Source organism: Pyrgilauda ruficollis, unplaced genomic scaffold, assembly GCF_017590135.1.
Source record: "Pyrgilauda ruficollis isolate IOZ18807 unplaced genomic scaffold, ASM1759013v1 scaffold2, whole genome shotgun sequence".
NCBI classification, from domain to species: Eukaryota; Metazoa; Chordata; class Aves; order Passeriformes; family Passeridae; genus Pyrgilauda; species Pyrgilauda ruficollis.
The window spans coordinates 2,109,301-2,124,511 of NW_024519206.1; the positions used below are offsets into that span (position 1 = coordinate 2,109,301).

Sequence of the window (15,211 nt, forward strand, 5' to 3'; positions counted from 1 at the left end):
AGCCTTGCAAAAGTCTCATTAACATTGGGCTGGATAAAACCCATCAATATATCCCAAAACAGATAAAATATGTAATGTGAAGGGGAAAAGACCATATGGTTAAGGAGTTTTGATTTATCTTTGCTGTTTTGCACAGTCTTTTGATGAAAGCTGGAAAACTGAATATTGCAGAAGCTTCCACAGGACTTTTAAGTCAAAGCCAATTTTCCACTAATTTTACTAACAGCAACCTCGGGTTTTTCTGCCCAGAAAGCAAAAGGCTCATCTAAGAATGGTGCTGGTTAATTTTAGTTTCTGATGAGTACATGGAGAACTGATGGCATCTACTCAGCCTGGAAAAATCACTTTTGAGAAAAAGCTCCCACTTGATTCAGTTCTGTTTGGGTGCCTATCACTGAATTAAAAACATACACATAATTTTTCAGGAATACTTTTTAATGGAAAAATATATGAGTTTCAAGATTTTGAGTGTTACAGCTAAAGTAAGGATTTTCAGCTGGTTTCTCAAAGAGTCTAATGAGCCATTTTTCATATTATTTGTGCACACTACTCTTAAGTGGTCTTTATGGTTCTTACATTGTATATGTATTGCAGATCAGTATGCAATACTTGCTAAGCTTCAAACTAAAGGGAAGAAACAACACTTGGCAAATGTATATTTGTCAGTTCATATGTCTAAATCTTTCTTTTTTTAATGGCCTAGTTAATTAGAATCGATGAGAAAGCTTCTTTCTGTTTTACATAAATTATTGAGATTTGATGGTTACAGAGTCTAGTCCAGAAACTAGAATTGTATTACAGCCATTATCTAATAATTTGCAAGACGCAGATAGATAATAAAATAAAATAAACATCTCACAAATAAAACCTCAATTTGAGTCATACAGCCTGTTACTACTAAAACTGTAGTCATGTTTTTGTACATCTGAACTGCACTTGCACGAAAAATGGATATGAAAATAAAACTTGGAAGCTTAAACATATAAAATCCCATTTAATTTTCTAGAGAGTCTGATTTTTTTCTTCATTGAAAGCAACCTGTATACTCAAGGCTTAGTAATCAAAAGGAAGTAAAAGTATAGCTTATTGATAGTCAGTTACTGAAGAGTTCACCTCTCTGTGAAAGTAAAAATAAATTTCTTAAATTTTCCCCCACTAATGCAGTTTGGAAAAATGCCTTTTCTAACATACTAATTTCAAGAACATAATTTACACATAAAAAAAAAAAAAGGTGTGAAATCCTGTTAACATCAGAAGAGATCTTGATATTTAGAAGCAGTTTTGAAGCAATAAAATAAATATGTTAGGTTCCTAAGCTTGCAATCAATTCAAGCTTCAAGCATAAAACAACAAAATCACTCAAATAGCCTAGTAACTTCTAATTCACATTGTATATAAAAGTCAATCTATTCCTGAACCTACTGTATATGAAAAATACTAGCCAAGTGGTTCTATAAAACAGAGTTCTTAGAATAAACTTCCTCATTATTCAAATGTGTCTTATACATGGAACATAATTAATTTATGTGGCCTTTTAAACCGAACTGTGTGGTTCCTGACTCATGTATGTATTTGACAACTGATGTATTTTCAGTTTTGAGTCAGGTAAGTGCTCCTAGTTTGCTGGCTAAAAGACCAAACCAGCATGTTTTCACTTTATTTTCCATATTAAAGTTGGTTTAATACCTAACAGCAGAAAGAATTATATGTATAATAAAACATGCTTCTCAAAGACAGTGAGTGAACCTGTGAAAAGCAGCAAGGCACAACATTTTCTTCTTATTCACCAAAATAACCACTGAGTATAAAAACCAAATAAGAGTTACCATGCTGGAAAGCCTCCCCCATGCAGAAGACGTTCAATTGCTACAATTTAGTGATTCCTTTCTTTAAAAATGCTCTGTACACATAGCCCTAAATTTCTTTTTTTTTTCTTTTTTTTTTTTTTTTTTCAAACAGAAGGCCCTTGTTTTTTGATGTGTTTTAGGACAGAAACAACAGGGGAATATGCTCTATTATTCATCATTGTGGACTAATACACTGAAAGAAACCCAGAGCGCGGACACAGCCTACACAGAAATATGCACAAATCCTATTTTTAGAATTACACTAACCACACAGAAGGCAACACAGGGGTACCTGAAACTAAGTCTAAGCAGGGAGGTGCACAAAGTTCTTGTCTCATCACTGGTTTAGGCTGTGAGACTAAAAGAAGCAACACTTAGTAATAGGAATGGAGGGGACATTGACACTAGCTATGGAAAATTTGGAAGAACCTTGCTGGAAATAGCACCTGTGAGCATCACTGAAACCTGTTCACATAAGGGAGCTGAAGGAGATGAATGGGAAGGCTGGTGTGAGTGTGGACAGGGGGAAAAGGGCTGCACCAGATGGTTCAGCAATTAGCACTTCACTAACTGCTTGTGGTGATTTTTTCCCTTGGTTATTGGGTCTGTTTTCTTCTGCAGAGTTATGTAGCAGTGATTAAAAAGAAAAAAAAAAAAAAAAGAAGGTTGGTGGGAGATAGAAATTTCTCCTTCCATTACTTAGAACACCCTGTTCTCTGCTAAGAAGAGCAGAGTGCCTGGCTGTGGGTGTTCTAGGAGCTATACTTAACACATCTTTTGTTATTCAGCATTTTTTAGCTGCTGTTGAGCCACTCCTGTAGAAGAGAACACATACAGGTTTAGATATCACTAAGAAGAATTGCAGTCTGAAGTCTTCTTTAAAGGTGTACCAAGAGTTTTCAACACAGCACTTTCTTTTTCACTTACTCAATTCCTACATCCTACACATATGGCAGTAATGAGTAAAGGTACTAAAATATTAGAGCTATACCAGTAACATAAGAAGAGCAAGGGCATGGGTTTGAGCACAGTCCCATAGCTGTCTGTGCTGTCTAATTATAAATATGATTCCTGGCATGGTATTAGCCAACGACAGTGCTTTGCCCAGCCAGAGAACAGGCTTTCTCAGTTTACTAGTGTAAGTGAAGCCCCACATGGTTTGGCAGGGAAGACTGGAATACGATTAAGCCTATGGCATGTGAAATGGAATTTCTTCCTGAAGAGATTTGGAAAAGGAGGTAATTTGAAAAATTGTTGGTCCTTTGAATCCAGGCCCTTGCTACCACAAGGACCCCATTAGAGAAATATTTTCCCTAACCCTGCCAAGATTCTTAGATTTCTTGGTTTTGTTCCTGCCATTCCCACTGGAAAGATGTTCCAGAATGTGACCATTAATGCAGCCCTTTGCAAACTGTTCTCCTGAATACTCCCATTTATAACCTGATCCTACTATATTAGACAACATACAGCACCATGTTGCAGAAGCTCTGCCTCTGACTCCATAAGCCAGCCCCTGTTTTTCTCTGCTGCTTAGCTCTTTGATACTATGATTGGGAAATATTGTTCCAGTATTAAATTCCTGGTGATTTCCACATTCTCATTAGTTTTTGGGCCAACACTAACCTTTGGCTTTAAGTATTCTCTCCGCTCCTTTCTGTTTTTACCCTAATAATGTATCTACATTCAGCAACCATATCCTCTATTCTTTAGCTTTGCTAAGCTTAACAGAACAGATTCTTACATGGAACAGATGCACATTTCTATCTGAGAGTTTTAAGCCTAATTTGGAAAATAACATCTCCTCCTCTATATTTTCACCCTATATTAGTTGGTGGAGAGCTCTGGGAGAGTTCCCTGAGCAGTTGCTGGGAAGGCACACCAGCTGAATGCCCTGATAAGGTATGTGTGACAGATAGCTCCATGCTAGTTAAAATGTGGAATGTTTTCAAAAGTGCTAAACTCCGTAAAAAACTTTTCTAATTACTATGTTGCAAGAGTCTCCAGACTTTTTGCTCTGTTTTTTGTTCTACTTAGTGTTTAAAAATCGCTAGCAAAAAATTCACTCTGGCCTGTCCTTCTCTGTGAATTTTAAAAATTATTCACACTTGGGTCCACCAACCCATACAGGAATAGGGTTTGGACAACACCAGTGCAGTAGGTCTGCATTTCCCTTTGGGTGGAGGAACAAAGAGAATGACAAAGGCAAGGCCAAGATTAGGAGGTTTGCTGCTGTGACAGCTCCCTGGCCTTCAGCTTCCTGCTCACAGAGCTTCCGAAATTCTGACATTACAGATCTGTGATATCTCTGTGTGCAGATGCTTTGTGCATGCTCTTGCCAGGCCTAATCTGCAACTTGCCTGTTCATGCTGGTTAAGTTTTGCATAGGCTCGTTTTGGGCTTAAAGAAAAGCACAGGCCACTGCACGCAAGCATGCAAGTGGTCCTTTTAAAATCTGGCTTGTTTAAAGTAAACCTAATTTAACCATATATCACACACTCAAATGCCTAACAGCAACAAAAAGCTTTATCCAGGAGACAGATAAGACCCATTTACTATCCTAGCAGCGGACCATGACCCAGACAGGGCAGATACCTGAAACGGAGTTAACAGTGAAGTTTGCCACAGGAGCGAGAGACCTGCCCGTGAGATGGCTGCAAGTTCCCTGTCACAGCTGGAAAAGTTACATTGCCCAACTCACTGCTAAGGACCTGCTTCTGCCAAGCATACCATGCACGAGGATATAATGCTGGCTCACCACCTAGACAAGATGAAATAGAGATGAGGAAGAGAGAGCCTAAGGGACTGTCACAGGAGTAAGCAAAGCTGGCTGCCTCACTTAGCATCAGTTATACTCATTAGACCAATATTTTCCCCCAAGTCATGCCCAAGTAAATGCACTGAACAGCTAGGGAACAGCTTTTATGGATTTAAAATATTTCTTTTTCCCCAGTACAGTATTAAAAAAATAAAAGTTTCTTTTCAAAATACTGAAAATATATTTTAGTTAAGGTAAAAACACTAAATATAAAAATTTCAGGTAATATTTAAAATAACTGTGCTATAAAGACAAGTAAATTGCTTAGTTATTTTGACATTCAATAATGGCACATTAACCTTAGTGGAGAGGCATGTGCTAGTATCCCCACATGGTGGTTTAGGAGAGAAGGTCATGCATTTCTGCATAGAAAACAAGCCTGCTTAGTAAGTGACATGTGAGGGATTTTGAGCATTAATGTTCATGCACTTGTGATGCATTGGGGGGTGTTGCAGGTAAGGCAGCACAGTATACAGAGTACAATGCAGCACAAGAACTTCTCTGTGCTTATTACAGGTATAGGATTCTCTTGCTTCTGAACTAGAAATATTTCTTCTATTTTTGTTTTTGGCTGACAATGAGAACAGGTTGAAGGTGAAAATCTGTATTGATTTTCATTGGCTCTGCTCATGTCTTTGAGCTGGACATCAGAAAATTATTTGGAATGAGATGAAGAAAATATGCTTTCAGCTGTTTCCAGGGGGGAACGATGGGTTAGATGATGGACTAAACATGTCTGCATTTCAACACAGAAAGACCATTTGGAAATTGAAATAGTAAGAACAGGACAGTTTTGTGAAACATGCACACAAACATAGCTAGATAATAACTCGTTTGTGTATGAAAAAACCTAAAAGCTGAGACATTTATTATGATCATCATCATCACTGTTGTTTTTATAGAGCAACAAAATGGTAAATTAATTCATCCAGGTTTTCAAGTGGGGAAGCACCTGCATATCTGCTATGAGTGAACAGTAGCTGGATGTATTAATGCATGTATCAGTTAACTGCAGGTTGCAGAGATCTGGTATTTCAATGCCATTCTTTAAAGATCACAGAATAACAATAATAAAGTACCAAATCATGCTTCAGCAGCTAGAGAGAGAGAGAGAGGTTGCATCATATTTTGGCAGTGACTCGATCATCAAACACTGGCAGCATTCAATATTAGAAGGATAAAATGGCAGCAAAACTGGTCAGCAGCTTCTCTTCGTCTGGAGTTTTCCCAGGTAGATAAACAAAACAAAACCAAAACAAACATAAAGCTGCAACAGGAGCAGGTCGAAGCCCTGGCCCTTGCATTGCTCTGATAAAAGTAAACTAGATTGATTTCCATGGATAAGCACATCACAATCCCAAAATAAAAGATAAGTGCATAAAACCTCCAAATAATGATCTCGCTAGGACAGCTATGTGGTTTGCATGGGACAGTGGCCTTGTCAGACACATGTCTTGTTCATTTATGGTTCATCTTCAGTCAGCACTTATGATGCATTCACCTCACTGGAGTTTTGGCTGGATGACACGTGACAGTCCAGATTCTCCTTTAATTTCTCCAGATCATGGAAATATGGGTGAGAGAGGGCAACATATGCAGATATTCTTTTGGCTGGGTTGAACGCTAAGCATTTCTGAAAGTATGAAAAGAAGTTAGTTTTAACTACAATGTACAGTTAACAGTGCTATCATTGCATACATACATTAATGCTTACCACCTTCAGCTTATGATCAATATGAGACACAACAGGGTCTCAGAAAGTGGTGTACAATGACCACCCATACTAAAACAAGCAGTGGGCTCACATATAAGAGTATGCCCACCTCAAAAATTACATGCTACAAAATTCAAGTAGTCACAGTTTATGAAATCCCAGAATACAGGTTTTCTTGAACTCACATGCAGAGGACAGCCTTCATCTGCTCATGTTGTGTGTTCAGTTTCTCCCTCATCTTCCTAGCTGCACTTTGATGGCCCTCCTTCCTGATCTGTATCCCAGCCTTTGTCCAGCCAGCACTGAAATCCCTACCCCAGCCTTGCATTTATACCTCATTCTTTATAGCATTCATCTCCATGTACTATTCTTCCTACTGTTCTTGTCAAACCAATTCCTAGCCCTACTTTCTTTTCTTGTATCAGAACTTCTATCATTTTACTCTTGAAATTTAATTCAGTGACCTCCAGTTCTACTCTCCCCTTTCTTCTGTGACTCCCAGTTATCATCTCTTTGCCTAGCAGGAACAGATCTCTTTCCTACCTCACCTTCTAGGCACAGATATTCATCTTCTTCCTCCCATCATGCCTCACACTCACTGAGCTCTCGGCCATATGTATTATTCCTTCTTGCTCCTAGAACCTAGTTCTTGTCCCATGTCTAGCTTCTACTTCCAGGCTGTCTGCAAGCAAAAGAGATTTTTCTCATAGCAGTGTTTCTCCCTTGTCATTTCAAATGGCCAGATGCAGCCCAGCTTTCTGCAGCTGGGAGCTGCCATCATGAGGACACTGCAGGACCATCTGGTGTTGAGATCACCCTGGCCAGAGACAGCAGCTCTGGAACAGATGCACCAAGTCTCTCAAGAGTTGCACTCTACCTAGCTCACATGAATCAAGATCTTTAGAAGACTTCCAGAGAACAAATCAAACTAGATTTCAACAAGCACAGCATGAAGCAAACTGATGCAAGGTCATTCCCTATACTCAATTTCAAGACTGAATTTCAGGACTGGGATTTCTAACGTATCTAGAATAATGATGGAAACAGCTGTACCAGCCCAATTCTTTTGCTTCTGTTCAGCTTTCCCATTTGCAAGAGGCAATAATTGGTGAATTCCAAGTGTAAAGTTTTCAGCATTGAGTAGAAGGCTAGCAGATGTAACCTGCCACTGCAGTCTACTTCCTGTTTTATAGTGGGACCACTCTGGCACAAAAATGGTAGATCCATTTCTGTTCTCACATCAGGCCAGTACTGTAAGGATGGCTGCATCAGTGGCACTGCAGCGGTCAGTAATGAGGATCTAATCATCAGGTCTAACACCAGGTCCAACAGATACGTACCTGACCTAATTTCCTGATCTTGAGCTATTCTCAGAGCCAAAGGCAGTGTCTTTGTGCTGTTGTTTCACAGATTAACACAAATTGTCTTATCTATTTTTGACCTTTTTTTACTAACTCCATAAAATGGAAACCTCATTTTTTCTCGGCAAGTTGCATGCACAGTGGGAAACATCAGTCATGTGAGGTAGGGGACAACAAACGGAAACTCACAAGAAGCAAGTCTTTGCCTATTTCATCGATATCTGGTACAAATTTCTCAATAGGTTGTGCGGGTCTGGAAGTAAAAGCATTTCTTGGAAGGGCAACATCATTAGGCCAGTCCTCTTCTTCTGGGAGTCCAATTACACTGTGAAATGAAAAACATCATGTTAGGTTTGAACATTTATGCCGTTTTCCCCTCATATTGATCACATTGAGTGGCATTTTATAAGTATTTCAGCTTAAACGAGCTTAAATGTTTAATTTTACAATTAGTAGTAGTGCCATAATCTCTGTGAATAGAAGCTGATAAACATAGGCCCTCAATGTGCTTGACTGAAATAATTTTGTGGGTGGCACAATTTTCTGGCCTAAGTCTCAGTTTTCTGAGTCTTTTTATTGAAAAAAAAAGGATGAGTTCTTTAGAAAAAAAGTTGCTTAGCTTTTGACTGGATGGTGCAACATATGTCACTCCAGGATGATTAAAAGCAGTAAGTTTCAAAGGGGAATTGCGTGCAAGGATCTTTTTTCACAAGAATAGGGACTGAGAGAAGAGTGTGGGTCAAGATGAGGGTAAGGCAATAAAAGGGATGTTTCATAATGCTTCAAAGCTGTGTGCAGTAATTGTTGCCCAAACTTAAACAATTTATTTGCTTCACAATACAGGTTTTAAAGTCTCAATTTAGAAGTGGAAAGGCACTTGAGTGTCTTTGTGGTTTTGCTTTCAATTGTAGTTTAGTTTTTCTTTACTCTTTAAAAGAATATTTTAATTTCTTTAAGTACTTTATTTCTTTATTCTTTAAATTATAGAAGACATTTATACTTATTAAATAGTCATGCTGAGTTCTAAAGCTCAAATAAATTAAATAGGTAAACCACCAACAGTGAATTATGTCTCATACATTTCACATTTTAGTCTGATGTTAATATTCGTGGGGTTGAAAACCAGTTTCTGATGGAAATTCTGGAAAAGATCATACATGACTTGTATGATTTCAGGGAAAATACGTTTTTGTAACCTGTAAAATTGATATTTTCAGTGAAAACACTGACAGCGTAAGACGAGAACGAACAGAAAAACAGTGTCACTGAATACTTGGGCTTGCACAAAGGCCAGTGCCACTAGGGAGCAGCATTGACCTTTTTTCTCACTGAGTTTGTCACAAGACTGGGTGAGGCTGTGGGCCAACCACATGGAGGAAAATCACAGGTTACCTCTGTGAACGTAATGGAATTACCCCACCTCTACCTATGTGAACTTTGACTTGTAATTTGGCTCACCTAAAATACCTCTTAAAATTAATATGTCCTCAAAATAACAGCATGGTTGGAAGGGCAAAGCAATTACAATCTCAGGACAATTAAATCCTACTACACCTGGATGTATCACAGCTCTTGGGAAACGTTAAGCTGAATCTGTATGACAAACCACACTTGCCATTTAGCAGGTGCAGTGTGGCTATGGGACAGCCTCCTTGGCCACGGCAGTTCGAGCCTTTTGATTAGATATTTCAGGATCTGGTCCCATATTAAATATAATACAAATAGAATCGAGGATGGGAGAGTTAAGTATTTTAAATAGCAATGACATTTAACCTGTCATTCAAATGTGTTTGGTTAGTCCCACTGTTATGTAGGACTGCATGGCAGAGCAGGAATGGGGCAGAATAAGCACAGGCACAGGCAAAGCTAATGACAAGAAACCAGAGACAGCCTGCCAGAGAGGGGTGAGCTGGACACGACAGAGTGCAAAGGAGAGACATTTTTACTTACACACATATAGTACTCAAAACCCCTTAATAATGAATGTCTGAGGAGCTGCTCCCGCTCTAATGGTCTGGTAGCATCACCATTTCAGTGACTAAGTTTGGGAGTAGCTTGGGGAAGTTTCACCTCCTGCCAAAGGTTCAGGCCTGGTCTTGAGAAATGCTGAGTACTTTCCACTCCCATTGATCACAATGGGAGACAAGCCTGTTCAAACCATTGCAGTTCAGCCTGAAATCTGTGAGGATATGCCACAAGCTGGTGGTGTCCCGGAAAAGCAAGAAAATGTTTCGAGTCATGTATGAGGGATTTACCCTCATACACAGTGGAATTTTACTGACACAAATCACAATGCACAAGCAAAGCAAAGGCAGACCACAGCCCCATCATCTGAAAGAACACATCAGTCCAGACTGCACAAAAATCCTGAAAACTTCCTTCTGTCCAAACTGATCTCTAGAATGAGTCACTACTGTAGAAAGAAACAACCCTCCTACAAGAAGAGCTAGGCCTAACTATAGGGGGTTCTCCAGCTGTGAAAACATGAAATAAACACTATTTGGCATAACCCCTCAGAATCCAAGACAGAAACTTCTCAACTATTTAAGAAGAACTGTACAAAAGAAGCAAACCCAAACTTTCTCTTTAAGTAGATGTGCAATAAGGAATTTCTTCTAAATTTAGCACAGCATTTTCTTTTCTTAGTGAATTCTTTTCTGCACAGGTAATCTCAGCCCCTAGGGATGGAAAGATCCCTGTTGGAGGCTGCCACTAGCAGCTATGCATTTAATCTTAGCCCAGTTAATTTTCATTTTCCCCTTAAATATCACAAATGAAAGAAATCACAGCTATGTTTTTTTCAATTGTAAAGTATGTTGTATGAATCAAAGCTGTCTTCATTTAACAAAGCAGAATATTGTAGGACTAAAGTAGTAGTTTTGGCAGAAGAAAAAAAGTAAACTTTAAGGACTGATTTTTCTGGATTGGGCAGGAAGAGCTATTTAGCGCATGACAAATTAACCACACAAGTGAGTCACATACTCATGGTATGGTATGCAGGAAAGGGAAGTCAACTCTGTGCAATTTAGAAACCCTACATTGAATAATGAAAATGTTTAGAAACAGATCTGTTATGATTTGAGAACTGGAAAAATGGTTAAGCAGAGAAATTCATTATTTGTTCAGTTTAAGCTTTCCTTAGAAATTTTACTATCTTGTCTTTGGAATATCTTCAAGAAAATAACATTCTGGAATAATACTTCTCACTCTGTCTCTCTGTGCTATCTACTTCTTATTTCATCCAGATCCCTGGATCCCTGCAGCCCCTCCACACAGAAAGGGAAGACAGAGATGCAGAGGCAAACAGGCATTTGTTCTCTGAATTGGTACCAGCTCTGCGTGGTTTTGATTTCCTAACTACATGATATACACATCAGATCTTGAATTTGCATGCCTCTTAAAAAGACAAAAATGTTCTTTAGTCTGAAGAGCTTTTACAAGAAAAAGTAGTATAATTCTACTTAATTATCATATTGGTAATATCAATAACTGAATTTTGGATGAGAAATATTCCACCTCAGAGAGTTTAGAGTCTACCTGCCTCCTTAATGTATTTGATGTATCTGAAAAACACAAACTGATAGAACTGTAAAATGGTTCTAAAATAAAGCAATATCATCTCTGAGAAAGCACATGTTAAAATGCTGGTATTCTTTCAGTTCTCACAGTTACCTTCCAGACCAAAACATGGACTGCTAACAGGCTACACAATATATTTTGAAAGCTAACATATTTTTTTATGTTTGGAAGTCTTTTCTGCAAAAATTATGTGGGTAATGATCTTACAGATTTCAGCTTTTAATGTATTCTAATGTTGTTTTCTGCAATGCACAAAGAAATAAACAAAAAAAACCCCTTTGTGCTTGTTTACATGAAGAGAATCTCTTGGACTTAACTGTTTATGAATATGCATAAATGATACATGCACAGTATGTTTAAGAGACTTAAGAAGCCCAAACCCAGAAGTCTCCTAACTTCCTGATGATGGCTATCAGTTTTACAGAACTATATTCCATGCTGCTTCCTCCCTCCACTCTGACACAGAATACACAGAAATATCATGTTACATGCTGTAGCAATAGGAAATATGTTCTAGGAATACTTTGTTCTAGTCACATTATTGCATAAAGACATGGCAAAGAAATCTCATAGGGTTTCAATGTTAAACAGATACTGACATAAGGCAATTAGCTATTACTTACTCAAAGATTTTTCCTAGTTGATCAACATCTGAATTTCCACGGAAGAGTGGTCTGAAAAAATAAAAAAAATGTCTTTAGGATGTGACTTGCTTTAATTAATGTAAATTTATATATGTCATTGACAGTTGCCAATGTAGGGTGAAAACATGGGGTTTTTTGAGACTTCATATCTTCTGCTTCCATGCTTTATCCAGTCTGCGAGTGAATCTTTCAAGTTTGTACTAGAATTGGTAACAAATGGGGACAGATTACACGTATTTGTGAATACACTACTTTTGAAAATTTAATTGTGCCTTTTTGCATGAATGACATAATTTTCCCTCAACTAATACTGTCCTATGAATTTTATCATTAACAAAATAGTTTTCATTACAAAGAACACTAAAATAGCTGCTAAGAGAGACAAAAACAGAGTGAATGTCATGCAATTCGTTAAAGCATAATAACATTAGAGATTAATTATTATGAATATAAACTGAAAATTAAATTTCTTGCATACTGTATATTGGAAATGTGCTCCTAAGTTTAAGGGGTCAAATAAATGACAATGGATTAATGAAGGTCTGTAACAATGGGGTGTGAAACGGTACAGAATTTACCTTGAAGTAGAGGAATACTTCTGCTGCATAAATAAAGATACATTCAGGAAAAAAACAAATTGTTAGGCTGAATGTCCAAAGGTTTTCAAGGAAAAAAAACCAAAATAATGACTAAAAGTACTTTCAGACACACTTTTTCTTTTCAAAGTGCAATTTAAAATATTTTCATTCATCATGTATAAGATGCTATCACCCCACAATGCCAATGTAAAATACGAAATTCTGATTTGTATGGCAGTATGGCTGCATTGCCAGCTTTGTGTTGAAAAACAGTGCAATTTTATGTTGAAGCTCCCAAGATATTCCAACATTTCACTAACAGATGAATAAGGATCCAGCCAAGAATGAGGGATCCATGAAGATCAGGCCACAGATGTCATGTACCACTTTGGTTCAACAAATGGTAGATTACTCCAAGAAACACGACTCACACACACTGCAAACTGAGGTAATAACTTGGGTTGACTGATGGCCAGGCTGCCCTCTCTTCTGGATCTCAGCTCTCTAAGTACAGAGTATGTTGTAAACTCATGGTTACAGTTTCTAGAACTGTTCAGCTGAGACACAGTGACCTGGCAGACAGTGCATAACCCCCTGCTTTCACTGGCAGCCTTTGGTTATGGAGGAACACCCATTCTCCTGCCCCTCTCCACATACTCCTCCTCTGTCTGATACAAGTCCTTGACACCTGTGACAGCCAAAGGCATCATTTCATTGCTGCTTTTCATAAGAGATCTTTCCCATCTAGACTGGAGAACAAGGAGTAGTCAGCTATGATCCTTCCCCTCTCACTGCCCATAGGCAGGAGCAGGTGTAGGATCTGGATCTCCTTTTGCTAACCGTGAATTAATGCTGAGAAGTGGCACTTTCCATCCTGACACTCTCACAAAGGCACCAGAGCTCCATGTCACTGTGTGTCTTGTGGGGCCATTCCAAATACAGTAAGTGGACACAGAGCACTGTGACATTTCTTAGACATAACAATCTCTGCAGAAATCTGGGCCATCAAGAAAAAGCAGTGAACTGGCAGACATACTGTTCTTTGATGAACTAAACATGCATTTTGCCTCCTTCTTGTGTGCTGCCATTCGGGTCATGTCATATCAACTTATACTCCAAACTGCTTTGTGCAGGGAGATTGAGAGAACAATTTAATCAAATCTGATTTGAAACCATCTGACATGAGATTTGATCTGATGAAGTAAAATGCGGTAGCCCGTTACTTTGTTACCTAAAAAGGGCTTTATTTATTTTGATTGTGAATAAATCATAAATAATGGGATGTTTTGCTTCCCAGGTACATATAGTATTTACTGACTGTAGCCACTTTGACAAGACATTGCAACCCATACTTTGAAATTTCTGGGTTTAAGCTTTAAGGTATATAGCAATACTGGCTTCTACAAAAACCCAAAGCTTAACCCACTAAGACAGGAACATCTACTTCTGCCCTAAGCTTTGAGCCTGATTTTCAGAACATTCAATAGCTACAATCCTAGTATAGCTTGTGGCAGCAGACACACTCTGTATCTTCCAAAGTCAAGCAGTACTGCAACCTAACACACTTTTTGGAACTACTGCTTGAAATTATTAACATACAGTTACTTTGAATATTTAATTTCAGCTCCAGCAGTAGATTACTGGGGCCCTTTAAACTAACAAAATCTACACATTCAAATAATCATATCTATGCAAATGGAAAGCTGATTTAATGTTTTAAAATGTATGCTGAACCTTGCATTAATGTGAAAGCCTGGCAATCGCAGCCTTGTTCGCAAATCACCTTAGGCAGCGTCATGCCAGAACAAGTACAATTCTTGGGATTTTTAAGGAAGGTTTTTCCCATCATTGCTGCATTGTTAGTGTCAAATTCACCAAGGGCTGAAGCAAGAATTTAAATTCTTCTGAAAGTATAATTATACAACACAAGGTGACCTTCCAACATACTTTGATATTTCATCAAAATGAAGTGTTATTAGTTCATCTTTCAGCCTCCTATCTATCCCACTATCATGACTACAACAGGATGCCAATTCCAAGTTAGGCATCACTAGTATAATGAAATTTGCCTCATGAATTTTGGCTCGAGGTTTAATTGGAATATTGGATGGATGATTGGGGAATTAGATTCACCTAATCAGCAGCTGCACAAAGCTCTCATTTCACATTTTGGCACTAGTTACTCTTTTGTAATGACTTGACAGCTCTGCAAGTCACATCAAAACTTTCATATCAAGGCTTTTAAAGATTCCTAAAGGTGGACATCAGCTCTCCCACCACCTTTGAATTGAGAACATTCAGCAGCCACAGAAAAGTAAAATTTCACCTTTGTTCTTGGTATCTTTCACTTGACTCATACACCCACTCACTCCCTGAGGTTTATTTATGCAAGCTTGATCCAGAAGTTCTTTCTTGTGCATACGTTCTCCTCTCTGTGATCATAATCTGCGTAAGACTGGTTAAACTCTGGAGCCTGATTTTGTAGAATTCCTTCTTTTTTTCTTCAGAAAAGGCATGGAGGTGGGTCTGTGTCCTGTGGCAGGAAATGTGAGTCTGCCCTCTGGCTTCAAAAAACACTTAAAATCTGTGAGTACAAGTATCTCAGGAAAGAGGGACATTCCCATAGATGAAAGAACTATCCATGGGGATGTACTTGCCTTCTGTGTGGTTCCT

At 38.3% G+C, this 15,211-nt stretch overlaps 1 protein-coding gene across 4 annotated transcripts in view; it reads right to left on the reverse strand.

Moving 5' to 3' along the window:
- Positions 1-417: 417 nt before the first annotated feature.
- Positions 418-15,211, reverse strand: part of CDK6 (cyclin dependent kinase 6) — a 128,291-nt gene continuing 113,497 nt past the window's right edge. For all 4 annotated transcript variants that reach the window (XM_041466262.1, XM_041466263.1, XM_041466264.1 and 1 more), the window contains exons 6-8: positions 11,940-11,990; positions 7,927-8,062; positions 418-6,295 (exon numbers count right to left, since the gene is read on the reverse strand). In XM_041466262.1, the coding sequence (XP_041322196.1) occupies positions 6,149-6,295; positions 7,927-8,062; positions 11,940-11,990 (334 nt within the window). In that variant the 3' untranslated portion in view covers positions 418-6,148. The remainder of the gene's footprint in view (positions 6,296-7,926; positions 8,063-11,939; positions 11,991-15,211) is intronic.